This window comes from Myotis daubentonii, chromosome 13 (genome assembly GCF_963259705.1).
Source record: "Myotis daubentonii chromosome 13, mMyoDau2.1, whole genome shotgun sequence".
NCBI lineage: Eukaryota > Metazoa > Chordata > Mammalia > Chiroptera > Vespertilionidae > Myotis > Myotis daubentonii.
Window position 1 is genome coordinate 28,058,297 of NC_081852.1, and position 27,592 is coordinate 28,085,888.

At 43.0% G+C, this 27,592-nt stretch overlaps 1 protein-coding gene across 3 annotated transcripts; it reads right to left on the minus strand.

The window, feature by feature from the left end:
- Positions 1–1,298: 1,298 nt before the first annotated feature.
- Positions 1,299–26,683, minus strand: ZNF365 (zinc finger protein 365). 3 transcript variants are annotated; one of them, XM_059662606.1, is made up of 6 exons: positions 26,196–26,682; positions 23,515–24,270; positions 10,568–10,748; positions 5,407–5,444; positions 3,920–4,185; positions 1,299–3,128 (listed from the first exon to the last, which is right to left on the minus strand). In XM_059662606.1, exons 2-5 carry the CDS (start codon positions 24,255–24,257, stop codon positions 3,924–3,926), a joined length of 1,224 nt encoding a protein of 407 aa, XP_059518589.1. In that variant the 5' UTR covers positions 24,258–24,270; positions 26,196–26,682; the 3' UTR covers positions 1,299–3,128; positions 3,920–3,923. The 3 variants fall into 3 exon arrangements, with proteins under 3 accessions (XP_059518589.1, XP_059518588.1, XP_059518590.1); XM_059662605.1 differs by having other exon boundaries at positions 1,299–4,185; positions 26,196–26,681; XM_059662607.1 differs by lacking the exons at positions 1,299–3,128; positions 5,407–5,444 and having other exon boundaries at positions 4,009–4,185; positions 26,196–26,683.
- Between the last annotated feature and the right edge of the window lie 909 nt (positions 26,684–27,592).

Here is a 27,592-nt window from a genome sequence, read left to right on the forward strand (position 1 = left end):
GTACCTGCTAGAAGGAAATGTTACCTCCTCGCCCCTGCCTACCTCAGAAGCATCTCTGAGGATAACTGTGGGTGCCTGGTTAGAACACTCCAGATAGCTCAAGTTGGTGGAATAAAATCTCCTAAATCAATTTGTCATGTCGACACTAAGTTTTATGCAGCCAATATTTACAATAAAGTAGCATCAGTACCAATGACAGAATCTCAGAGTTCTGTGTACTTCGAAGAATCCAGTCCAATTCCCCACCTAAATAAGGGTCCCATCTACCACAAAGAAAAGAGCAGTGGGGACATAGGTGTACTTTTCAAAAAGGTGACCGATTCCTTGTTAAACTTAAGAGACATTTTTTGTTCAATGCCTTGATTTCTGCTTCTTTAGAACTTCCACTCACTGATTCCTTTTAATACATTTTTATTGATTTTAGAGAGGAAGGGAGAGGGATAGAGAGATAGAAACATCAATAATGAGAATCATTGATAGGCTGCCTCCTGCACGCCCCCTACTGGGGATCGAGCCCGCAACCCAGGCATGTGCCCTTGGCCGGAATCGAACCTGGGACCCTTCAGTCCGCAGGCCGACACTCTATCCACTGAGCCAAACTGGTTAGGGCTGGAGTTTATTTTCCAAGGATCCCAACTAAGCAGAATCAAGATACTGAGATGTTTTATGTTTTCTAATGTTCAGAGATAATCAAGAATGTCACAGTTATTTCTCAAGAATATTATGACCTGGTGAAGCCATTAACTTTACTATAAGTAAGTACATATGAGAACGGACTGAGGCCATCTCCCTAATAGTTCTAATGGCTCCTGAACAAATGGAGTCTCCTAGATTTCCCCAGTTCCATGGTTCTTAAAAGACCAATGGTTGAGTAATTCTACCAGTGACATACTTCTTTCTGCCTCTGCCCTGGTTACTTTCTGGGCCTTGCAATGACTAGGATGTATAACATATATAGGTCGGGATGTATACTGTGAAATCTGTTTGTGCTTTTTTGCTAAGAGTTGACAAGTTTAAAAATACAGTGTAGGAAAATTACTTGTAGTTATGAAGAAAGATGAGAGAAAAGTGCCAAATGAGCTTGTAATGAGGATTTCTCAGTGTGAACATATGTAAAAAGAACTTTGAGATATAGACATTATGATAAACAAAAACGATCATGCTAAGTTCTTAAGAAGCTTAAAGATACAAATCCTGCTGATTATATGTACAATAAACAGCTTATTCTCTTTGTTCCCTGTTAATGGACCAGCATACTTGGCTCCCCGGAAACATTTCAGACAAAACACAGTAACACATTAGTCAGAAATATAGCTTTTTATTATAATATTTCATAATCTAAAAACTTCCTTTTTAATTCTTGGAAGAGAGTATTCCAGCTTCCAGACAACTGACCAACCCTGTAAAATCCTGGAAAATGGTGTCTAAGAAATCTGAATTTTGTAGTTAAGAATCTGTAACCTAGTTTGGGGGGAGTGGTGGGGGAGAATGAAAGAACGGTTCAAGTACAGATTTTGTTTCGGTACAAAACAAATTAGATCCATTTTTCAGTTTAACCTTGAACATGTTTTCCCAGAAACTCTGGTTTTTCTTCCAAAGAGAAACTCTAAGGTTGGCTTCCCATGTGGACAAAAATTTTTTTTAAAATAAGACCCAAGTGAGACATGGCACATGGCTCAGGCCATGGCATGTAAGTGGGATATCCTCCGGAGTGAGCCAGCTTCCACGTTCCATAGCAGAGTTATGTGTCTAATGCATTTCTTGTGTGAGGGTCAGACTTTAGTTGAAATTTTAAAAAACTGGTTTGTAATATAATAAATCGTAAAATCATTTGTCTTGTGTAATGTACACAGAGTAGATATGCCATCATGGTGCTTTCTGGAGATCACTGGGCACTGCAGTCAAAGAGAGCTGTCTGCCCTCTAGCATGTTAAATGGACTTTGAAAATGTGTTTTCACTAAATAAAATTAGAAAAACAAGTCTGGTTATACCACCTTTAAAAACAAGCTGTGATTGCACACATGTTACGGGGACAATTAGCATGCAATACAATCAACAAGTCAATTTTTTAGTATGTAAAAGGCTAAAGTGAAATCATGGTATAAATACCAATAATAAGTAATCTTGGGGAAGATTAATTCTCTAAATTAATCAGATAATATTACAATTTTTACAATGTTAGCCAGAACAGTGATATTCACAGCAATGTTTTCTTCCACTTGATAGTTGCCTACACACCACATGAATTGCCCACACCCATGAGTCAAAAGTCAAAGCCAAGATTCAAAAATCAACATTTTCACTGTAACAGGTTAAAAATGTTTATATAATGATAAGTTACACTTTTCAACTTACTGTCATTTTAAGTAATTGCTTAATTACCTATTTTTAATGCACTGCTAATCTGATGCTTATTGTAATAACAACCATAATTCTACTAATGTTAATTAGGTTACAGTTTTAATTTTTAAAATGAGAGAATTCAATTTACATAAGCATACATTGTTTAAAAACCACCCATCACAAACACACACCTTTTCCATGAGTATTTAAAAATAAATTAATATACTTGACGTATATATTTTATGTTATATATATATATATATATATGTATCTATTTGTGGGCATAATTATTCTTACTTCTGGAAGGATGTCAGCACTTGTAAACTCTGCAGGAGATCTGATGATAACACTAAGTTTAAAAAACATGAAAATTCATCCTTGGAGAAAATCATACAGCAGGAGGTTCTTAACAGATGGGTCTTTGGGAAATAAAGGCCATTTTAGGGCAGGAGAGGAGGACAGTCTCAGATTCCAGGTCCCACATGTGCTGTTTATTTCAGAAGCTACTTTAGAAAGCAGTGCACAATGACACCTCAGACAGCTGGCTGAAAGGTAACAGCATATATTTTAATCCTGAAAGGGCACAGAAGCAGCAGGAGGTGGACAAGGTAGGCCAGCAAGGAGAAAGCCATGCCTGCAGCTCACAGAGAGGCCGTGGGCATTGCCAGGGGAAGGTCTTGGGAAAGGGCTGCGTGTCTCCAGGACGGCTCACAATGCACTGCACGTGCAATTCGTTGACGTCCAACCATTCAGACCCTGAGCCCGTGCTGTGTTTTATGTCCTCCTGCAACCACAGCAATAGAGACAGCTGTTAAGATAGAGGCTGGAGCATGGTGTTGGGGTGCAGAACACCCAGCCAAAGAAGACAGCAGAGCTGCACCAAAGTCCCAACAGACATGCATCCGGGGAAACAAAAAACCTGAATCAAATAAACAAGCTGGAAAACAGTCCATCCAAAAGAGAACTGAAGTTGAATAGAGGAGTCCCTGTAGCAACCCAAACGCCAATGCCCTGATTGACCAGAATACACTGGGAAACAGGAATTCGTATTTTGGAGGCTTTCAAACTAATTGAGGGGAAGGTTAAAAACAAACAAAAATAGTTTGGGTTTTTTTCACTGCTGTTAAGAGAATTTATATTCCCGTTCCTCATCTCATAATTTTGAGCAGTGGATATAGATGAATCTTTTTCAGCACCTGACATCTTGTGTGGCCTTGGGTCTGAGCATTAATCAGCACTGCATAGAACGCCAGATGCAGAAAGAACTGAAGACTGGGCTAACTATTTTAGAAGATGGAGCTTTGTTTTACTAAACTTTTGAGAAAGACTGCTTCCTTTTTTAAAATTATTTCTGCAATTTGCCTCTTGCTTCTACAAGGAGCCTGTAATAAAATTCTGGCTCCCCAAGATGCCCGTTTGTTAAATTCTGGTTAATCCACGTGCTTGCACGGACAGGAAGTAAATGTGTTAGCCCTTTGCTTTCCTACTGTGTCTTACTATGGGATGTGAGGACATTATTGTTGGCCCCTAGAACAACATTCCCCAAAGCCCAGGAGGACGGTCCCGGTCACCCACCCTTTTAGATGATGTTCACGAGCGCTGTTGGCTTTTTCTTGGCCATTTTGGGCCTGATGTTGCCTTTCCGACTTAATCCCAGAGGTTCCCCTTTCTTCAGCGGTCTGCAGAGTTCTCTGGGGGTTTCGGCCTGGTCGTGAATGGACTTAGCAGGCTGCATGCTGGCCCTCTCATCCTTAGCTTTTCTCAGGTAGCTCCTTCCTTTTGGATGAAAATGAGTCTTGAGATCGGGGTGGTTACATGTTGCATGTGGGTGTCCTCGGCTTCTACAGATGGTCGGGTGGGAGGAGGGAGATGAGCAGAAAGATTTCTTTAAAACCTTAAAAGAATGAAAGCTACCTACAGCACAATCACTCCTGCATGCTAGAGCCGTGATAATGCTGCCAGTAAAACAAATGACATATATTGGTTTTTTTCTTTCCAACAATACTGGTGACCTTCATGAAGGGAACTCGTGAATCTGCATTCTCAGCGACATATTGCTAGTCCTATTTATCAGTGACAAACACTGAGGAACAGAAATTTAAATGACTACTCAGGATAATGTATACAGTTGGTCTATAGAGAAGGTGGGAGCAGAATCCATATCTCATGAATCTTTAAGTAACTACTAGGGGACTCAGACAAATCTGTACTACAGTTATTATAAAGTATGTGATTCATGGTATAAGTGCATATATATAATACAGTACACATACTTCATTAATAGTACTGTAGAGCTATTATGACTATACTATAGCATAATAAGAGAAAATTGTACTATATAACACTATATAAATACTCCTATAGTACTATCGTATTGCCATAGAGTACTAGACAACTAGCATAGCTAAAAGTCACATAAGCCCTGGCTGGTCTGCTCAGTGGTTAGAGGGTGACATCTAGATGTCACCAAAAGTCTTGGATTTGATTCCTGGGCAAGGGCATGTGCCTGGGTTGCAGGTTCGCTTCCTGGCCATGGTCAGGGCATGTGCGGGAGGCAACCAATTAATGTGTCTCTCTCACATTGATGTTTCTCTCCACCACCCCCCCCTCTAAAAATCAATGGAAAAAATATTTTGGGGTGAGGATTAATAAAAAAGTAAATAAAAAATAAAAGTCACACTCACATTTTAGAAAGTTAAGTACATAAGCTGGTTAATTTTTACCTGAGACCCTCAAATCCATTTATATTATAGATGCCACATAAAATGCAACAGGAGCCAAAACCAGTTTGGCTCAGTGGATAGAGCGTTGGCCTGCGGACTGAAAGGTCCCAGGTTCGATTCTGCTCAAGGGCATGTACCTTGGTTGTGGGCACAACCCCAGTAGGACATGTGCAGGAGGCAGCTGATCGATGTTTCTCTCTCATCAATGTTTCTAATTCTCTATCTCTCTCCCTTACTCTCTGTAAAAAAATTAATAAAATATATATATTTTTTAAAAAAATGCAACAGGAAAACATGCAAACATTATCATATGGCCAAAGTATAAAAAGATATACATACAGGCATTTGGGCTTCCTATTTGAAGAGCTATCTGTAAGCTAAAGGAAAACAAATAAGAAAAAAACATTACTTAACTTGAAGACTGAATTTGATTTATAAAATCTTGCTTAGATTTTAAAGAAACGGTATCCCCGCTAAGGAACCAGGAACTACAGGCAGCACTGCCCACGATGCCATCCGCCACAGCGGTGAGCCGGTACCTCTCATGCTCAGCCTCCGCTCACTCAGGGATCCTCTCTGGCTCCCTGTTCTGAGATTTCCAAGAAGCCAATATCAGCAGAACTAAAAAACTTCAACAAGCCAAAGAGTCCCCCAACAGAGCAACATTTGAAGAAACATGTTTTTAAAAATTGGAATGATGTACCATTATTTCTTGGTTGATTCAGACTGCATTTGCAGCTAATTTACTACAGCTGTGGTTGGTCACAGTGTCTCAACTGAGGGGAAAATTGGCATAAAATGTTTATTGCCTAAAATACGTAATTTCTAAAATGAGAGCATATGAAGACCAACAACTCCACGATTGTCCCTGAGGCCATCTATCCTTGAAATTATTTCCCATTCCCATTAAAATATCTTCATGCGCGTTTGTGGCCACGCTAGGAATATCATTTTCAGAATAAATTGATAATTATCATTTTGTGATCCAGATGTCACCATCCATTTTACAGGCCAACCCAGTGTATTCCAAACCTTCTGTTGCTGATCTCTGTCACCAAAGAAGTGGTAGGAAGACAAGCAGAAGATGAGAATGGCAAAGAAAATGTAGGGCCCCATGTGGCCAAGACACGTGCCCCCTGCTAGACTAAACCTGAGAAGCGAGACTCAGCGTAAGACTCTTCTGTCTGCAGCTTGAGCTGTAGTCAGGAGCAAATCAGAAAGAAGTTTTCTTAACTTTTGAGGGTCATGTCCCCAAGGTTTGCCTTCTGCCGTTTGACAATCAAAAGTCAGCCTTATTGTTGACCCTGTTCACACTGGCTGGCTTTGGCATGAGGTTAGTAAATATGAACAGAAAAAGGCACCTTCCTTGCAAGAGGGTTGTGAGATTATGCAACATACAAAGAAGGTGGCCAGATGGCTCCAAAATATAACAAAAAAATATTTTTTTTACTTTACTGTATGGATGTATACATATAGTTTGTATGTGTATTGCTTATATGTATACACAAGACCCTTTGGGATTTTATGAGAGAGAGAGCGAGAAAGAGAGAGACAGAGAGAGGAAGAAAGAAAGAAAGAAAGAAAGAAAGAAAGAAAGAAAGAAAGAAAGAAAGAAAGAAAGAGAAAGGAAGAAAGAAAGAAAGAAAGAAAGAAAGAAAGAAAGAAAGAAAGAAAGAAAGAAAGAATAAAGAGAGAAGAGAGAGAGAAAGAAAGAATATGTATGTATATGCTTCCCTGCTTCCCTTTCTGGGGAAAAGACCAATAGTGTTTTCAAATGTTCAAAGGAGTCCCTGACCTCCAAAACATTTTAAGAACCACAACCTCAGCATTTATGGATGTAACTAATGGACCCTGCTGGGACCTCAGGAAATAGGAATAACTTACTGTGCATTACAGAAAGGAAATGCATAAATAAAGATAGGTAAAGATGAGCCTCACATATGGTATCATAAATTGTGCATGTCTATACATCACACACTGGGTAAAATACTCACCATGCAACAAACACAATTAACCCTCAAAACAACCCTAAGAGGTAAGCCTCATAATCCCCATTTTTCAGATATGGAAACTAAGGCAGAAAAGTTAACTAGTTGGTTAAAGCCTCAATGTTTTACCAGTGTTAGGACTGAACTTCAAACGCAAGTCTTCATTCTGCACGGCCTCCCTAAAAAGTGTGTGTTTGTATACATAAGTATACAAGCAAGGGAATGTAGACACAAAAAGTTAAGTGGAACCCATGGCTGGATCAGAATTCCTCCTGTGATCCTACAGATTATGAGGTTTGGAGTGAAGGTGGGACCGGTTATCACACACTGTGGACTCTCACATGCTCTCCTCCCCGTGAACACAAGAGGCCGCTGTGCCTTCGGGCCCCTAGAGCCTCAGGCAGTCCTGCACACTCAATTGCTCAGACCAAAACCTCAGATTCATTCTTGATTCCTCTTTTCCTCACCCGATAAATCCAATCCTTCAGCAAGGCCAAGTGGTCTTATCCATTCTACTCCCAGAACACATTCTATATACCCATCCCTTCTCTTTACCTCCACCCTATCCACACTGCCACCTCCTCTCCCCTGCCACACAATAACAGCCTTCCAGCACATCTCTCCTTCCTGCGCTCCTCCATTCAATTCTCCAGAGAGCACCAGACTTTCTGCTAAAACCCAGGTTACCTCCAACTTCAAACCTTTCAATGGCTTCCCTCTGTGCTCTGGAACAGACCCAAACTCCTTGTGTGACCTACTAGGCCCAGCATGACCTGGATCCTTCCCAACTCTCTGACTTCATCTCCTACCACTCAAAGGTACCAAGCTTGTTCCCTCCTAAGGCAATTCCTATTCCCTTGCCTAGAACATTCCACTTGCGTATTTTCAGGGCTGGCTCCTCGTTATTCAGGCCACAGTGCAAAACTGCCTCCTCAGCAAGGCTTTTCCTGAAAGGGTTTCACTGAAGTAGACATCTTAAACGTATCATCTCACTTTTTTCTTGATTAGTGGTTATCGCTTTCAAAATGATCTTCGTTATTTGCTTACTTGCTCATTGTGAGCCCCTCCTCACTGAGAGCAGGGACCTCTTCCATCTCATTCACAGCAGTTTCCTCAGCACTCAGTAAGCACTGCAGCAGCCCCAATAAACAAGTGTTAAATGAATTACTGCTAGTCCTAATTTAGCAGCCTGCAGGAAATAAATGCAACACTTAAAATAAGATTATCCAAGCTGTTTCATGACCTTCTGTGTGGGCAGTTCTGTCCGTGATTTTGGCAGATGGGATACTGGGTCACTTTGTGTCTAATTCGACAGCATTTTTCAGAGCATGAAGAGAAAATATCTGAGTAAGCATAGTACACTTTTAGAAACCAGCCAGGTGAAAAAGAACAAAAATGCTCAAGGGGATTAAGGGAAAGAAACAGATGCCGACACATTATTTTAGAAAAGGCACTAAAAGCGAGGGGGGAGCGGGAGGAGATTTTTCTAGAGCACAAAAGAATCTTAGAGCTAGAAGACACCTTAGAAAGAATTAATTTATACACCCACGTAGAAATGTCACTGCTACCTGGAGGTGGTCATGAGAAACGGAGGAAAGAGTGGAGGAAGAGAACTGGGGTGGATGGAAGAGGAGATCAAGAGGATCGACACTGTTTTTTATGTGTAGCCTTAGCTGTGACGGTGGGAGCCAGGTCAGGCTGGGCATGGTATTCCCAGCTGTTCTGAAAGAAGTGGCTGATGTGTGGAGGGAGAAGGTCAGAACGTTCTGCTGATCCTGGGGTACACCGGGGCTAGGAGCTCTCCTTGGTGGGTGGGCCTGAGGCTCCAGAAGCCTGGCCTCTCAACGCTCTGGACCTTCACTAAGCTGGGCCAGAGGATAATAAAGACACGATCTGAAGCTTCTCCTGCTAAAAGCACCCAAGTTCCTCTGTGTCTCTAGAGCCATAGATACCCCGGGAGGCCGCAACCAGCCCTTTCATTATATCAAAGACATGGATCCTAATTTCATAGGTGAGTGTCTATGATGATCATGAAGTAGACTAAATAGAAAGGAGACAGGTCTCAGGGTCTGCAGACTGTCTCATAATGTGGTACATTATGGTTCAAAGCAGAGTTAGAGGATTACACATGAGCACAGGGGAGCCTACATCTGCTAAATCCTTTCATAAATCAAACACCTCACTCTTGGTCTTCTCAGAGAGATAATACACTCCCTCCACTAGTGAGAGTTCACCTCCCAACAGCCTGATCATGCTCTACTCACAAGCAGCTCCCACATCCAAATTCCCTGTTATACTCTGAGCTGCACTTCATTTGAATTATTCAAGTCTTCCCTTGGTAAATCAAGCCTGATGAAGGCAGATGATGTCACTCATATTTGGGACACAGAGGGCATGGACATAAATATTCATTAATTTCCTGTCATGTTTCTTTATATGTATGTATGCATGTGTATATATGTGCATATGTTTATATGTGTGTATATGTATATAGTTGTGTGTGCATGCACATATACATGTAATTTTATATATACACATCTGACTACAGAGCAGAGATGCTGTTCAACTATGGGTCACATGGTATAGCATGACAAGAAATAATGACTGGCTACTTCCTATAAAAGGTGTTCAATTTTCAAGCTGGAAAAATAAACTGAGCAGAGGAAGTGGGCACAGAAATATAAATAACAGGGAGAACTAATGGGCTTCCTTGCTTCTTCCTGGCTTTCCACTGTTTTCTTTCTAATATCCTCCTGGCTTAGCATAGTAGAATTTCAACATTTCTTAGCCCTGGGTTACTTAAAAGCCTGCAGACTGAAAATATTCATGCAACACTTCAATTTTAGAATTCCTAACCACCAAAGTCAGGTGATGAGCAGAGAATTTAAGAGGCCAAAAGATCCTATAGAGCATCTAGTCTAACTACTTCATTTTTACAGAGATTTAAAAGCCCAGGAAGACAAACTGTCTCTTTGGAGGGTCTCTTATTCTACAAGCATAAAAACACTTCTACCGCCCTGACCGGTTTGGCTCAGTGGATAGCGCATCGGCCTGTGGACTGCAAGGTCCCAGGTTCGATTCTGGTCAAGGGCATGTATCTTGGTCGTGGGCACATTCCCAGTAGGGGGTGTGCAGGAGGCAGCTGATCCATGTTTCCCTCTCATCGATGTTTCTAACTTTCTATCCCTCTCCTTTCCTCTCTGTAAAAAAATCAATAAAATATATTTAAAAAACAAACAAAAAACAAAAAACACTTCTACCAACTCAGTTTGGCATGGAGTTGGAGGGTGAAGAACTGGAGACTGTGCACAAGAATTCAGCTTACTTCCAGGTGCCTGGGGTTCACCTGTCTCACTTCCATAACACATGCATGGCCGGGCAGTACTCTCAAATGATGTCTAGAGAATCCCTAGAAGTCACTCCCCAGCTCCCTTTTCCTCTGCCCTTAACCGGATCTCACCAAACCTAGGACCTCACACTCTGGCTGGACCTGTGCGACTTTCCACACTTACCACATGCTCGCTGATGTCCCGGCAGAAGCCTGAGGCCTGCTGGCTCTGGTAGTACTCCAGCTGCTTTTCCGCCAGTTCCACCCGCCGCAACAGGTTCTCAATAAAGTCCTGGAGCCGAGCCTTCCCTTGAACCTCCTTCTCAGCTGCTGTTTCGAGGAAATGATTGAATGTAACAACTTCTCTGCAAGGAAAAATGAAAAAAAAAAAAAAAACACAAAATGGAGAAATGAGACAGGATTTCATTCCTTCAACACATTTTATCGAGTGTCTACACTGTCAGGTACTGCCCTAGGCTGTGTGGTCACAGCAATGACAAAAGAGCTAAGATTCCATTTTGGTATTTAACTTTAGAGATTACAATTTTAGTAGCAGAGAGTCATTATAAAATATACCAAAAGCCCTAACTGTTTTGGCTCACTGAATGGAGCGTCGGCCTGTGGACTGAAGGGTCCCAGGTTTGATTCCAGTCAAGGACATGTACCTTGGTTGCAGGCACATCCCCAGTTGGGGGTGTGCAGGAGGCAGCTGATCGATGCTTCTCTCTCATCCATGTTTCTAACTCTCTATCCCTCTCCCTTCCTCTCTGTAAAAAATCAATAAAATATATTTACAAAAATATATACCAAAAAAAATATGTCAGGTGGTGATAAGTACTAAGGAGAAAGCTGAAACTGGATGCAAGAAGGTAGAGAGAGAAAGAAGAAGGGAAGGGGTGAGTGATATTTAGAAAGCAAAGTCAGGGATAACCTTTTGGATGGGATAACATTTGAGCAGACACCTGGGAAGAGTTTAGGGAGGTGTGCAGATGGGTCTATGATATAGCAAAGAGGCCTGGGTGGTGGGAGCAAAGTGGGGCAAGGAGAGGTCTGTGGGAGCAGACAGCCAGGAAGGGCCTCACAGGTCACTGTGATGATTCCCAATTTTATTACAAATGAGATGGGAAACCACTGGACACTTTTGAGAAAAGTTCTGACTTATATTTTAAAAGGGGAGAAAATACTACAGGGAGGGAAGGTAATAAAAGCAAGAGGCTGTGCTGAATGCAAGTGTATAAAATGAGTCATCTTGTCCAACCGTTGATGTTTGAGCTAAGAATGAAACAGCCCAAGAAATGCTATCTTGAAGTCAATCCAGGGTCCACTGGGAAAGCTATTCTACTTGATGTAGGAGAATTGTGCATGTTGCCCCTTCCCGAAAAAGTTGCGCAAAATACCTCAAACAATGCTCTTTTATCTGCATAATTCCTTGTGGATTCACAAATCCAGAAAAAATAATTATTTTATTGCTATTTTATATTTTATTTTTATTGCTAATGCAAGTATGAAAGTAACATTTTGGTAGCCATCTCTGGAGCACCTCTGTGCGTGTGTGTATGCATAAGCACATGTATACACACATACACACACATACACACGCTGTCTCTTGGTGCTTAGCCTGTTTCTCAGGTCATGTTCCAGGTAATCAACACTACCAACAGGTGTGCAGTATCACAGTTCTCCTCAGCCGATTTGCCTCTCTCAGTAAGAAATCATGAAGATTCTTTCAGCCACCTCCTCTGTATGTTCTGCCACTTCCACTGGAAATAATTAATTCCATAATGTTAACAGCTGTTGGATATTGTATTTTCTTTTGTGTCTTCAATATCTCTCTCAGCCTTCGAGGAGTGACCCCTCATTTTTCTGGCCATACTCAGCTTATACAGAAGCAAGATTTTAAACACTATCCACTCCCCCTCCAGCCTCTTTCACTGTAGGTGTAGGTAAATGAATCCTATTGTTAAAAATCTAACCTCATGCATTTGTTCTAGAGCAGGGGTGGGGAACCATTTTTTCCTGCTGAGGGCCATTTGGATGTTTATAACATAATTTGTGGGCCATATGAAATTATCAATTTAAAAATTAGAATCTTATATTTGGTTAAACGTTTAATTAACTTACCACAATGCCTTGGCAGGGCCGGACCAAATGATTTTGAGGGCCTTATAATGGCCCATGGGGCAGACATTCCCCACCCCTGTTCTAGAGAATCCATTAAATTCATTGCCTACTTTGCATCTTTTCAACCTCCACTTGATCTTTATGTTCCACTGAGCTCCATAATTTCTTACGAGTAGAAACTTCAGGGAAGGCCAGCTCAGGAGTCACAGTTTCACAGAAAGTCTTTGCAGGGAGCTGGCCACAGCTTCCAGCTCTTTTCTGTCTGAGCTGCTTTTGTAATTAGTCATGATTTTTCTCTCACAAATATATTATGTCACACTTGGCCATACTGAGACTTCCTATAAAGTCAAATGTCTCTGCAAAACCTGGGAATTATATATTTATAAAAATAGAAAAGAGACTGGTTGTCAAAAATGATTCACTGGAAGAATTGCTCATTATACCAGCCACCATTTTTTCTATTTTTCCTACCAGGGATCAAACATAAACCCGAGTCCCGTAATAATTCCATTATCTTTTAGTAGTCAAGAAATAGTCACACATGAGAAATAAGAGTCCTTTTGGAAAAGAGTTTTCTTTCATCATCAAGTTTCAAGTTTATTTCCAGATGTTTCCGTAAGAGCCCTGAATAGAAGATGTGGGCTTTCCAAGCTGCTCAGGCCATGGACATGAGCCAATTTTCAAGCTCCACTGTCATTCAGCTTTGATCTGCCTCCTAGGTGAGCCATGAACCTTAACTAGCAGCAAAGAGTGGAGGGTCCGTCTGAGTGCTACATTCGGCTTTCGTGGCTCCAACTTACGGTTGAGATCCTTTGGAGAGAGTATCTTCACATCTCAAAAGCACCTCTAAAAGCATAGCTCAAGAAATGGCTCCTACATCCTCTTCCCAACAGCAAGGCTTTAGTTGATTCGGCGTCAAACCGATTGCAGAGACTTCCTGGGTGCAATTTAGGTTGTTAACTGAATAATGAAACAGTCTCCAAATGGTACTTGTGGGAAAAACAACCAAAAACCCATAAACCCTCCTCCACCCAAAACACAGAAAACACAGCCACTGTGTTTTTTCAATTCATTTTGGTTTATAATACGTACTATATTTATCTCATGATAGAAAGATTTCACACTTATTATAGGATACTAGAGGCCTAGTGCACAAAATTCGTGCCCTGGGGGGAGGTCCCCTCAGCCCGGCCTGCACCCTCTCATAGTCTGGGAGCCCTCGGGGGATGTCCGACTGACGGGGGGAGTGGGCTAAGCCGTCAGTCAGATATCCTTAGTGCTGCCGCAGATGCAGGAGAGGCTCCTGCCACCGTCGCTGCGCTCGCCAGCTGTGAGCCCAGCTTCTGGCTGAGCGGCACTCCCCCTGTGGGAGCACACTGACCACCAGGGGGCAGCTCCTGCATTGAGTGTTTGCCCCTTGGTGGTCAGTGCACATCATAGCGACCAGTCGTTCTGCTGTTTGGTCGATTTGCATATTAGCTTTTTATTATATAGGATATGAAAGCTGACCTATTTAGAAGATCTAACTGAGCAAGGGCTGAATCAGCTTCGTTCTCTGCTCTAAGTCCCTCACTCAATACAACATATGACACATAATAATCAATAAATGCTTGTTGTAATGAATGTTTAAAAAGGACAAGGAGGAAAAAACAAACAAACAAAAACACTCAAAATCCCATCACCCAGAGGTAACTACTGTCACCATTTTTCCTCGTCTTCTTTTTCTCTCTGCATATTTACTATTCTTGGGCTCTCTGTAGTGTTTAAAATATAAGACAGCAATAGTTGACAGCTTAATCCCACAGGATTAACATCTCAAAATCAAGAAAACAAGTCTGAATGCATTACAGCTTATGACTGTGGCTGTATTTTTAAATCATGTAATGTCTTGCTGCTGGTTCCATATAAAACTTTTACGAATTAACGTGAATGCTCCTAGCTGTTCACGGAGCATTATGTCATGTTGGAGAAGAGAAGCATCTTTTCCTGACTTTCCCTTCATCCAATTATCTTGTGCCCTGAAGCCAAGAAGTTAATACCCTTTGTATTTGTCAACCAACCTGGCACCAATGCTAACCTAATTTCAGTTTATGGATGTTTCACATCAACTTTAAAAAAAAAAGAGAGAGAGAGAGAGTTGAAACAAGCCTGATGATTTAATTTTAAAAGAGAAGTTCCCCAAGACAGGGGCTGGAGAAATCCACCCTACTGAGATCGTGTTTGGGTATCCAGATTCATGAAAACAGTAACAAAGCCCATGGCTGACTGCGGAGCGGCAGTGTGCACAACTTTGGATCCGCTTTCACATCCTGCTCAGTCTGGATGAACAATGTCCAGAAACACCTCTCATTTCCCCAAGGATCTGGGGAATTTCCTGAATGGAAAAGAAAGAATTAAACCACATTGCATTTGTAACCTCTTTATTATACTCCAAGAGTAAAATACCCACTCACTGGATTTCAATGCAAGGGAGAGCGTACTCACTGATATGATTTCAGATTCCATGATGCCATTAACCTTTAAGAAACTACCAACTGTTGAATTTTGGCATAGTATCAAAGCAGAATACCCACTATTCTCTGAAAATGGTATTAAAATACCTCTCCATGTTCCTGCTTCATACTGTGTGAGACTGGATTCGCTTCAAACAAAATAACAAATTTGCCACAGATTAAATGCTGAAGAACTGAAAAAGTCCAGCTGCCTTCTCTTAGGCCAGGCATTAATAATATTTGCAAAATGTATAAACAATGCACTCCTTTCACTGAACTGTTTTTGGGAAAATTGTTATTTTTTTTATAGAAATGTGTGATGTATGTTAGCAAGAATGGATTTCTTATTGCTATTTGTAAATGAATTAATAAGTAATTTTCAAATTTCTGTTTTAATTTCTAATATAGTAAATGTCCATAGATAAAACTCACACATGCAAAAGCTTTTTGGGGGTCCTCAGATTTTTTTTAGGAGTGTATGAGGAAGTGAGGCCGCGACATTTGAGAACTGCCTCTTTCTGTGTACCAGCGTGATCCAGAACCTCAGAACTCTGAGGAGGGTGGGCAACGTGGGCTCAAACGCAAGGAAGATGATGCCACAATCCATACATTTAATTATTCCATTATTCTGCCACTCAACCAACATTTATGGAATGCTACCAGGTACTGGGCTTAGTGCTGGGGCACTCGGGAACCCATGGTTATATGCATGAAGCGTACTGTCTAACCCAGGGACCAGCCACCTGTTTCTGTAAAGGGCCAGGGAGTAAACGCTTCTGCAGGGCATATGGGCTCCATCACACACCTCAACTCTGCCTAGTGCAGTGGTTCTCAACCTTCTTAATGCCATGACCCTTTCATACAGTTCCTCATGTTGTGGTGACCCCCAACCATAAAATTATTGTTGTTGCTACTTCATAACTGTAATTTTGCTACTGTTATGAATCGTAATATAAATATCTGATATGCAGGATGTATTTTCATTGTTACAAATTGAACATAATTAAAGTAGAGTGATTAATCACAAAAACAATATGTAATTATATATGTGTTTTCCGATGGCCTTAGGCGACCCCTGTGAAAGGGTCGTTCGACCCCCCAAAGGGGTCGTGACCTACAGGTTGAGAACCGCTGGCCTAGTGCAACAGAGCCAGAGGTGACATGTAAAACAAAGGAGTACGGCTGTGTAACAACACAATGTATTTTTAAAATTATTTTACTTTACAGAAGCTGAAATTGGAATTTCCTATAATTTTCATATATCGTGAATAATTATTTTTCTTTTTAATTTTTCAACAATTTAAAAATGCGAAAACCATTCTTAGCTCATGGCTCCTCAAAAACATGTAGCAGGCCGGATGTGGCCGGTAGTGTAGTGGAGGAGCAGACCTTAAAAGCAACAAGTACTAAAATAAATACGTAATTATAGACCTGAGCTGAATGTGACTTAAGAAAAAGAATAATATGATGCTATCAGACAAAAGAGCAGAATGACTTGTGTGGTTTTATGTTTGGTTCTCAACCCTGTGATTCGAACTACAGTGTGAAGGCTGGAAGGCCAGATGAGAAGATCAGGGCGAACCTGGGGGAAATTCAGTCAGGGTGTGGGTATAGCCACCTTTGGGGAAATGAACGAGTCCCAGGCTACTTCCAGCCCCATCTTTGACTTCTTGTTTATTTTTTTAAAAGATTAAGTATGATTAAATCCAAGGTTTTAAGTTTTAAGCTTCAGTGAGACACATGCTTCCTTAAAGCAATAGTTGATACTAAAGGAAAAAAACACCAGTATCATACAAGAAACTGTCCTGACGTTCATTATTTTGCCAAATGACTTGCAGACCTCAAAATCTGACAGTATCCTGAGATTTATAGACATTCAGAAATAAACACAGTATACAGAAGCGCTGAGTGAAAAAGTCCTTTCAGTGCAATCAAAGCTCTATTTAGAATAAATATTTGTCACTCACGCGCTCATTCATGGATATTATTTCATTTCAACCACCCCACTTACTTCTTCTGAGATAGGTTAAAGACAGGCTCACGCAGAAAAATCAAAGGCTATACTATACAAAGTACATACCGTCATGTGAACAACACATTCTAGAAGCAGGCATAGAGATAGAGGGAAATGCACTTAACGCTGGTCTTCGTTTCGATTTTACATAGGCAATGCACTACTCATTGTTAATGAGGGTCAACACACCCATCCTATCACATATTGTAATCTACTATAAATAAACCACTTATTATGTCTATTCCCCTATGTTCCCAGCTTTTATGGCCATCCTATAGGCTTATGTTCCTCATTAATGTGCACCACATAGCTCTCTGCTCCACTTTCAGTGAACTCCATTCAGCCAGATCCTTACTTTTGCACATGCTGTTCCTCCAGCAGGGTCCCTACACCTGCCTTTTCCAAGTGTCCACTATTTTTTAAATATGTTTTTATTGATTTTAGAGAGAGAAAGTGAGAGGGAGAGAGAGAAACATTAATGTGAGAGAGAAACATTGATTGGTTGCCTCCCATATTCACCCAAACTAGGGATCAAAACCACAATGTGGGCATGTGCCTCGCCTTTGGGTGCGCAGTAGGATGCTCACCCAACTGAGCCACACCTGCCAGGGCCAAGCTCCCTCTCTCAATGGTCCCTCCAGTCCCAGGGCTTTCCTGTGGGGAAGCTACCCAGACACAGGGCTTGGTGTGGGTTAGGTTACCTGCTGTGTTCTCCTGAAGAACCTTGCACCCTATCTCAGCACACACTGCAGAGGACTAGTGCTATTGACCCCGTTTCATTGTAAAATCCGTGAGTAAACCAGGGACCCTGCCTGCTCCTTTAACTGTGAGCCCAGCACACAGTCGGGTCTCAACAAGTCTCTGCTGAATGCATCAAATGTGCAGCTACATCTCTAGTTGAAAATCTCGAACTGATTAAAAAGATACTTAAGTTTCTTTTTATCTTTTTCCAGACAAGTACTGGGGCATAAAACAAATAAGTAACCTATATTACAGGTACCTCCTACAGGAATGTAGGTGGGATCTAAAATATATGCCTTTCTTCTATTCTTAAACAACACTTTAATGTCAGCTTCTCCTCCCAAAGGCAAAGGTCTACCAAGTTATTTAAATTTCATTTTGCATTACTCATTTATGAACCTCTTCAGAGGTATATGAAAGGGTAAAAAATACCTCCGGTTAAAAATAGTCTAGCCATTGATCACAGAGCACTTCAGACAGACCGTGATGCCAGTCACAGTGCAAATCCCAAAGTCAGACTCAATCACCTCCGAGCACCAGGAACCTGGCTGCAAACTCGGGGCTCGGGGCCAGCTCCTGTACACCCCAAGGGTTCCATGGGGTGGACTCTGCACCTACCACACACCTGGGACCGTAACATCCTTTGCCTTATCTTTCATTTTGGCTTCTTTGAATAAACGAAGAAGTATAAATTTCTCATTAAGTATTTAAAACTAATGAGAAAGTCAAATTATTTTTATTGGTTCTAAGTAGATCAACACTTACAGTCTAAGTCCCTCAGGTCAAAAATCTGTCGGGTAGGGCTGGGGGAGAGGAGGGAAAGTGTGAAAGAGAGAGAAAGAAAGATAGACAAATTTGTTGGGTCTCCAAATTTTACCATGTGACATCCCTCACTGCAATCAAGGGCTGATGGCACGTGCTGAGGGCATGTCTGACATTGGTTTTTTGTACAATAGTTTATAAGTCTGCATGGAACAGAGCCTGGAAAAGAGGACCCCCCCCCCGCCATTTACATAAACGCATTAAAATGTGGAACGAACCGACCCCTCCCTGTCCATCTGAACTCTACATCTGACATGATTTTCCTTGGCCTGCTTCCTAGCTCTGGAGACAAGTTGCTTACTCACTGCTTTGGCTCATCAAAAATGGGAAAGACATAATTAAGTGGCAAGAGGGTTTAGTTGTGCAAAGCAAGTTTCCAAATCAAACTTGCCTTTTAAAGGCCAGTGCTCCCTAGCCAGCTTTGGATAGAAACCCAAATGGACGTTACCTGGGTCAGGCTACCCCTATCCGTCTCTTTTATCATACCCCTGATGACCTTTTTACTGTCTATTTCACCTTCTGGCCTGTCCCTGCCATGAAAGCAGGACCGAACTCATTTGCTTTACCACTTGCTCTACCAGATCCTAGCACAGCACCTGGCACTCAGCACACACTCAATAAAGATTTGTCTTGCGCCAACTCCAGTCTGGGAAGCAGGGGAAATGAGGTAGGAAGAAGGGAAAAGATTATATTCTAGCTCACAAGGGATCAGGATGGAAATTAAGAGATGGAATTACAAAGAGACCCCTCACCACAATCAAAGGCTGGTGGCACGCGCTCCACCCTGGCTGGGCATAGACATGCAGAGCGTCAAGTTAAGAGCCCTTGTTGGAAGTTAAAAGCCCTGGGCTGGTGTTCCAGAAGCTTAATACCATAAGCAGACTTAATGACACGACCATTTCCCAATTTCCCAACACCTCTGATGCCAGCTGACATTTGCTTTAATCACATCAGAAAAATAAATGACGTCATCCTGGCAGCCCTCTCAAAATAGAAAAGGAGCAAATCCATTCCAAAATGGGCCCGATTCAGTATTACTTAAGTCTTGACACTTTGGGCAAGTACCACATTTTCAAAAGTCTGGCTGAGACACAGTGAATTAACAGAAAAAGCACTCAGCAGAGAGACAGGGAGTTGGGTTCCAGTTTCAGCTTTGATACTAACTTTTTGTCCTTGGATGAGTCACAACACTTCTCTGGGCCTTACTTTCCCCGTCTGTAAAATGAGGGTGTTATCCTGAAGGAGACCGGGGTACCTTCCAGTACTAAAGTTACACAGTCCCCTCAGGGGTCATTTCTAACCTCCCTGCTGTTCTCCAATGTCACTGTCCTCTGGTTACCAATGCAAATTCTACCCTTTGTCCTCACTCCTTCAGTGTGGGCTCTTAAATAGAAAAATCTGTCCTCTAATTTCTTTATCAACTTGAAACCAATACTGTATTTAAGTACTTGTTCAATGCCCTGGGTGTGAACATGGGCATGTTCATGGATATATGGATTCTTCCTATGTAGAGTGTAAGTTCCTTAGGGAAAAATACCAAGAAGTCTGTGTTCCCCACACACACCTTGCATAGTGCTAGGCACATCCCAGGTGGTCAGGTGGGACTTTCCAACCTTCCCAGCAGAAGAAGGATTAATGTTATTACACTGATGTTCTCCAAACCCCAGGTGACCAGCTGGGCCAGGAATCAGCTACTACCCACAGCCATCCATTCTTGTTAAAGGATACCTTCCTGCAAGGTTGGCCAGGATTGATTTACCTGATTACGGACAGCGCTACCCTACAGCCCTGAATACTCTTGAATAAGTAAATACCTGTTTCCAAAGGACTTTTAAAATTGCACAGACTTTGTGAAGACAATGAGAAATTTCTTTTTTGGATTTGCTCTCCAGAAACATAGAGATACCTCTCTACAAAGGTACAATGAGACTCACCGGCACAGAAGTACAAAATACTGCCAATTCAAACAATCTTCTCTGTTGCAAAGCATATATATATCTTCTACAATCTGAGGTCATTCTAGCTAAAGATGGTCTCAGGGCAAAATGGGCCCTCAGAGTCCTTTATTTCAGTTTGAAAGAAAGAATTTTAAAGTTGAGGAAAAATCGATAGGCAAGAGAAACTCAAGTGAATATTAAATACTAGATGTTTGCTTAAAAAAACAAACAAAACAAAAACAAAAAACAAATCTTCCACCTGTGTCTCAAAGGGTCCCTGGAGTGAAAGTCCATTTTGAGTGGTACCGTAACAACCCTACCTTCTCCCACAAATGGGCCGGGGGAGCTCATCTGGAGGGGTTCAGCAGGGGAGCACAGTTCCTGGTAGGTTCCCTGGCCAAGCAGCTTCCCATATCTGAAAGGTCACCTCTTTGGTGGAAGGCTCAGCTCTGTGAGGAAGTGGTAAGGAGGGAAGGGGCATGGCCCAGCCCAGCCAGGCAGATCTAGTCAAATCAACCTGGTTTCAATGGTGTGGCCGATGGGCAGCTGGCTTGTGCTGCATTCCCATCTCAGAGGGTTGGGGGGTGGTAGTGGCAGGGGGGCTGGACACTGTGGACACTGAGGGCAAGGGCCGTAGTCGATCTCTCAAACCAATGGCTCCACTGTCCTTCCTGGAAACAAGACTCGTTCAGTCCTATTTTATGTGCAGAAAGAATGATTATTTGAGGTTTGAATACAGAGACTGATAGAACAGGCCAAATGAAGGCTGAAGAAAATGAAGACTTTGTTATTTTATGTTTAAAAGTTTAAGGCAGTTTCATTGTATTTTCATTTAAAGTGGTTACTTTGATCACATTGCTTTTTTTTTTCTCCTGGTAATCCAAAAAAATGTCATACTAAAAATCAACTTTACCCTCAGATATATTCACAAAAATGTGAACAAAGGTATATGTACAAAGAGGTTAACAAAGGCACTATTTTTAATACAAAAAAAATGGAACAAAACCATGCATTCATCAACAGCAAACTGATTAAATCAGCCATGATGCATCCATACCATGGAATACCACCCAGTAATCAAGAGGAATGACATAATTCTATTTAGTGCATAAAAGATGCCTACAATATACTATGTTAAAACAAAAACGAACTCCACACACAAGTGGCAGGATAATACGTGTTATGATGCCATTTGGAAAAACACAGTAGCTCTATGTTTAAAGTCCATATGGTTATGGGGTATATATGCTTGGAGAGGAGGGATGGCTTTAAACATGTACAATTCTACATGTTAATTTTCCTACAAGTATGTGTTAGTTTTTCAATTGGTCTTCAGGTGACAGCATTGGATTAACCATAACACATTATCATTATTGATCCATGCATGGCCCACTTTTACTAAAGCTAGTTCACCTGTTCTATTTAATAATAAAGCATTCTTGACCCACCACCAAAATAAAAGTTAGATCCTTGACCATAACCTAGATCTAACCAGATGATCCTCCCTACCATCAAACTGTCTTCCACCACCCCAAATTCCACATCCATTATTCCTTACAGATTTAATAAATAAAACACAACAAATAAATAAATGCAAACAATTCATTTGCTTACCTTTTAAATGTACTGCTCTTAAATCAAACAGAAATATCACAAAATTTAATTCTAAGCTTTTCTCAGCGCACAGGGGAACCCCATCTGCTATTTTTCCAGTTGTGTAATGTTAGTCACCCGGGTGGCCATATGGGTCAAAGCACTAACTTCCCACCAGGAAACACCAGGATCCAAGAGAAAAAGATTTTTCCTTCGATATCATTTCCCTAAGATCAAAGTAAATCAGTGGCTGATTCAGTTCTGCCCTCGCTACATATTTGGAAAATGTCTAGTTGAGCAGACAGAGCAGGCTTTCCCTCTAGGTAGCATGTAAGCATTTAGCGACAGTGAAGGACGATCTCTTTAATATTCAGGGTTTCTCAGCCTCTTACCAAATGGAGGAAGCTTTAATTACTCCATTTTAAGGGACACCACATAAAGAAGAGTGCCACAGGGCAGAGAAAGTATGAAATGAAGTCAGTCTCTATAACGGAACTCAATTTAGAAACCTCCCTCCCAGCATGTTGTAGTTTATCAATTTTTATGTCCTTTCATTCTATAAATTTCAAGACTCCATTTATAACTAAATCCAACATGCTGCTTTAGGGAAATACACTGCATTGTTACGAATACTTTTTTAGTTTGTATTGAATCCATAACACTGATAAGGAAATGCTTTTCTAAGTACGATGGCTTTTAAAGTAGTAGCTTATCTGAACACCCATAACTTGTGAAAACCAGTGTCAACTCTTTGCAAGCAGGCATGCGTGACTCACTCTAGCATAACCTTTTACAAAAAGAAAATTCTCCAACTTAAATCACAGAAGCACAGCAATATCGCAGGTCCCTCTGGGTTTCCTAATGTCTGCGTCTTCCAAGTAAAAATTGTAATTGGATGGATTCTCGGCAATCAACCAACATTTAGTTACGGTAGGCGGAAAAATCCAAAATGGCAAAGAAGCCAAAAGTATTTGTATTTAGAGCATACTTCTCACTCGAATGAGACAGCATCTCATGTTCTCAACTTCATTACATGGAGATTGTCAAGAAGGAAGGCTCCCGAGCCCACCTTTCTGCCCGCCCATCCAACTCCCCTGCTCACCAGTGAGCGTGGGAAACGACACCCACCACAGAAACAAGAAACCTCTCTTTAAAAAACATTATCTGTACTTTAGAGTTTCCAGGGTGAGGAAAAAATTAGGTATTTTGACTTACAGGATGCTGACCATACACAGGGAGGGTAAATAATATTAAGAGCCTTGTGCCCCCCACATTCAACCACATCAATGAGAACTGCAGCCAAGGTACCACCTGCAAGTAATAAGCGCCAAACCTGGCTTAACACTGGCTTGTCATCTGGGGCTGGGTGCTTGGAGCAAAGGGGTGAGCATCCTGGTCCAGCGCCACTTACTCTTCTTTCCTGAGAAGCTCCTCCTCCGATTCTGTCAGGCGTTGCCTCAGCCCCGCGATCATCTCCACTGCCACGTCCACCTGTCTATTCAGGGCCCGCTCTCGTCTCTGAACTTCCTGCTTTTTCTGAGTCAGCTGGACAAAAGCCGCCCGGACTTCCAGCAGTTCTGCGGTCTTCTGGGCCAGCTCTTTGGTGAGTTTGTCGATCCTCTTCTCGATGGTCCTGTCCACGGCCTCGACCATCCGATTGAATTTTTCTCGGACGTGGGCCTCGAAAGCAGCTTTGGTGTCGGAGGTGGGGAGTCCGGGACTGGCCCTGGGCCCATCCAGCGGGTCGGTGCATAGATCCACGGCACTGTAGGTCTGCACGTAGGACACAGGTCTCTCGGCCACCACCTCGAATGGCTTCCTGTCCTTGCCGTGCTCGTGTGCAATGCTGTACAAGTTAACATAGCTGGGTTTCTGCTTCACCACGTTGCCGCAGCTCTGCAATTTCCCCAGTTTCAGGGGTTCCGAGGACGTGACTAGGTCTGTGTCTTCGAGGGACGGAAAGAGGCTGCATTTCGTCAAGAGGGTTCTTTCCTGGTAGCTGTGACTGAATTCCAGATGGGCCTTTAATGATGACAAGCTTCTAAATCGGGTATGGTCTCCGCACCTCGGGCAGCGGAATGGCAAGCACACAGCAACATTCTCAAAGGACTCCTGCCAGGGGTATCTGCTTTCTTCAAAGGCGTTCTGTTGCATTACTCTAAAAGTCCTGGGCAGAGGAAAATGAAACAGGGAGTTAGCATGTCTGTTTGCAAAATGCTACTGAAATGACTGTTGTTCCTCATCTCCTTGGAGGCAGAGGTTTTGGTTTCAAATAAGCTTTGCATATAATCCTATATAATAAAAGCCTAATACTGTATGCAAAACAACCCAATGGCGCAATGACTGGTTGGCGGGGGGTGGGACCGGCAAGCGGGCGGTGCCAGGCCAGCCAAGGGGGGTGCCAGCAGGCAGAGGGAGGAGACAGTGATCAGGGGGCGGCAGAGCAGTGATGGGGGGGACAGGGCCAGCTGCTCACCAGGTTGGCGCTGTCCCCCTATCTGTCCGCCGGTCGCCTCCTGCAAAGGGAGGCCAGACTGCAGCTTAGGCCCCTTGAGGGCTCCTGGACTGCGAGAGTGCACGAATTTTTGTGCACCAGGCCTTTAGTATCTTATAAAATTAAAACCTATAACCCTTGCGCCAAATTCACTCATTGGGCCAAATGAGTCACATCCACTCATTTCTGTATCACCTACCGCTGCTTTTGCACTGTGACCTGCAACGCCAAAAATACGTACTACCTAGACTTTACTGAAAAAGTATGCCAACCCCTGGCTAGGATGAAAAGGGTGGGTAACATTCCCTTTTTACAGATGAGAAAACTGGAGCAAGGAGGTAAAGTAATTAATTCAAGGCCAGATGGAAAATGGCAGATCCAGAAGTGGATTCAAATTCCCTGCCCTCCTGAATTTAGTACATTAACTGAAAATCATGCCCTGTTTTACTCACAGCCTGATAAACACAAATAGAAAAAAATGAGGAAAAGTCAGCATGAATTGTCAAAGCCAATCCCTCAAGAATAGGAAAGATATCACTCAAACGAGGTACTGTGGCATTGAGCACACAATCAGCTGAAAATTGTTCAACTTGCGATTTTTGCCCTTAAATTTGTCCTTTAATTATTGCTGTGATGACATAAATCAAAGTGTTCCCATAAGAGCAATGGCCCTCCATACTCAATTTACTAAAATTTGGGAACCCAAAGTGTCAAATACTTTTTGATTTAAGTGGGGCCATGGCCAAGACTTTATTGAAATAGGATGTTCTGGGTGGATGTGTCTTATCTCTGATCCCGTTTTGAGGATCTACCTCTAAACATTAAAGTCAACCTGTCGAGATGGCCAATGTTTGAACCAGGTAGGCATCTTTGAATAACTGGATGTTCTTAGTTCCTTGCAGGAATTTCTTATCTGAGCCTTAGCAACAGATGACTGCTAGCAACCTAATTCTGCAAGCAGCACAATATCTATTTCCTCCAGGAATGATTTCTACTTAAACAGAGGAAGCATTGGGCCCCCCAAAGAGGAAGTTCAGCTAAGGGTCTAGGCTGAAAAGTGTTGTTACTGGGCCCTCAACCTCTTCAAAAGCAGAGGTGCAGAGTTGCAAATGGTACCCAGAGAAGGGAACCTCTTCCTGTTTAACCACCAGTTTTCTGGGATGGGATGCAAACGCTGAAATATGCAGGCAAGAGGTGAAGGAAGGGGCAGTCAGGACCCTAGGGGGCAATGGGAAAAGGCTGGCATTTTGCAGGGGAAATGGGTAATCATGCACTCCGGGACTAGGCAAGCTTTTAAGGGCCCAGCGGAAATCCCTGTCCACGGGCTTAGCAGAAAAGCCCTAATTTCCTCTGCCTAAGCTGAGCAGGCAAGGACCCAGCCTCCGGGGTCCCGGCTCTCCCTGTGCCCGCCTCCCAGCATGCCAGCCCCTGGTGTCCAAGTGGATCCGTGAGCACACGAGTTCCTGCAGGTGGGGTCCAGAAGCCCAACTCCCGGCCACGGTGCGGGAACGGGACCTCCCGCCCAGCCCCGGCCGGCCCCCTCCGCCGCGCCCCCTGGGCCGGGCCGCAGGCGCAGATGCTCCGCAACCACCACTTACCCGACTTGTTGCTGCAGCTGCAGCCGCTGCTGCTGCTGCCGCTGCGGCCGGTGCTACTGCGGGAGCGGAGCGGTTTTCAGCAGAGCCGTAAATCAGCGGAGCCGGGCCCGCTCCCACCGCGCGCACCCGGGCGCCGGGACCAGCGGCGTCCAGGGCGGAGCGTGGCGCGGGCCGGCGGGGGCGGCGCGCGTGGCTGCGGGGGACTCCGCGCGCGGAGAGCCGACGCTCCTGGAGCGCGGTGGCCGCGCGGTGCCACCCCCGCTCTGCCCAGCTGCTGGGAGCACGGCTCCCCTCCCCCCCGTGGAGCCGGCTTGGACCCAGTTTTCCGCGGGCAGAGATGCCGCGATCGCTCCCCCGACAGGGAGGGAGGAGAGCCTGCCGGCCTCCGAGGCGCTGCGCTTTCTACAGGCCCTGGCCAGCTTTCTGCACTTCACAGTTATTGGTGAGCGGGAGAGTGTGGACGAGGAGGAAGCATGGCTGGGCATCCTTTTCGAAAACCTGCCAGGAAGAGCTGGGTATTTATATTAGGACCACTTCATCCTAAGCAACAGGGAGAGGATGTCCCAAAATAACTAACCTGGAGAGTCTGTTCGAGCCTTCCTAGCCGAGTGTCCTCGTGCTAAGCCAACCGGCAGAACCAAATCTAGTAAAGTCGATGGGTTGTGTATAAATAACGCGACAAGACCCCCAGCCTCACCCCTATCTGAGGGACATGCCCCTCCTAACACAGAAGCTAAGATTTATCCTAGAAAGGCTTCCTTCCTCCTGAAGGACCCTAATGACTCAGCTTTTAAAAAAAAAAACTATTTTGGGATATTTCTAATCTAACTCTTGAAATCTGAAACCAGTAGGAAAGGCATTGTTGGGTTTTCTTGTCAAAATGAGAGATTATTCATCTGTAGACAGTTATTTAAATGCATCTTCTTGACTCCCCAGGGTGTTTCTGATCTCACTTTACTATTACATTTCACTGATTTTTTTTTTAAACAATTTAATCATCACATTAATGTAATTAAGAGGCCAAGCTCTGGAGCCAGCCTTGATTCAAACCCTAGTTGGAGGATTCAAATCCTGGCTCTAGGACCTGTATCAGATTCCTTGGACTCCCCATCTATGAAATGGAGATCCTTGGGACCCACCTCTTAATCGGGTGATGGGGTGAAAGCACTCTCTGACCCAGACATGCACTGAGTAAATAAGCTGTCATTTTCATTTCTGTTTTTATTATCAATTCTATTTCCACAAGAAAGTGGCCTACGCACATAAGGAAAATCAGAAAAGACAAGGGGAGCGAACGTCCTCATTTCCACTTAAAGCATGATAGACGATCGCTGTGGGGTATATTCTCTTTGAAAAGATTATATTTCGTTGAATTTATCTCATGACTCAAAAATACG

Excerpts from the sequence above, each read along its gene's own strand:
- ZNF365 (XM_059662606.1), bottom strand. The coding sequence starts at position 24,257 with ATGCAACAGAACGCCTTTGAAGAAAGCAGATACCCCTGGCAGGAGTCC. Across the intron at positions 10,749-23,514 it reads GAGCTTCTCAGGAAAGAAGA|AGAAGTTGTTACATTCAATC; the intron begins GTAAGTGGCGCT and ends TTTTCCTTGCAG. Across the intron at positions 4,186-5,406 it reads AATAGGAAGCCCAAATGCCT|AAGCCGAGGACACCCACATG; the intron begins GTATGTATATCT and ends GACCATCTGTAG.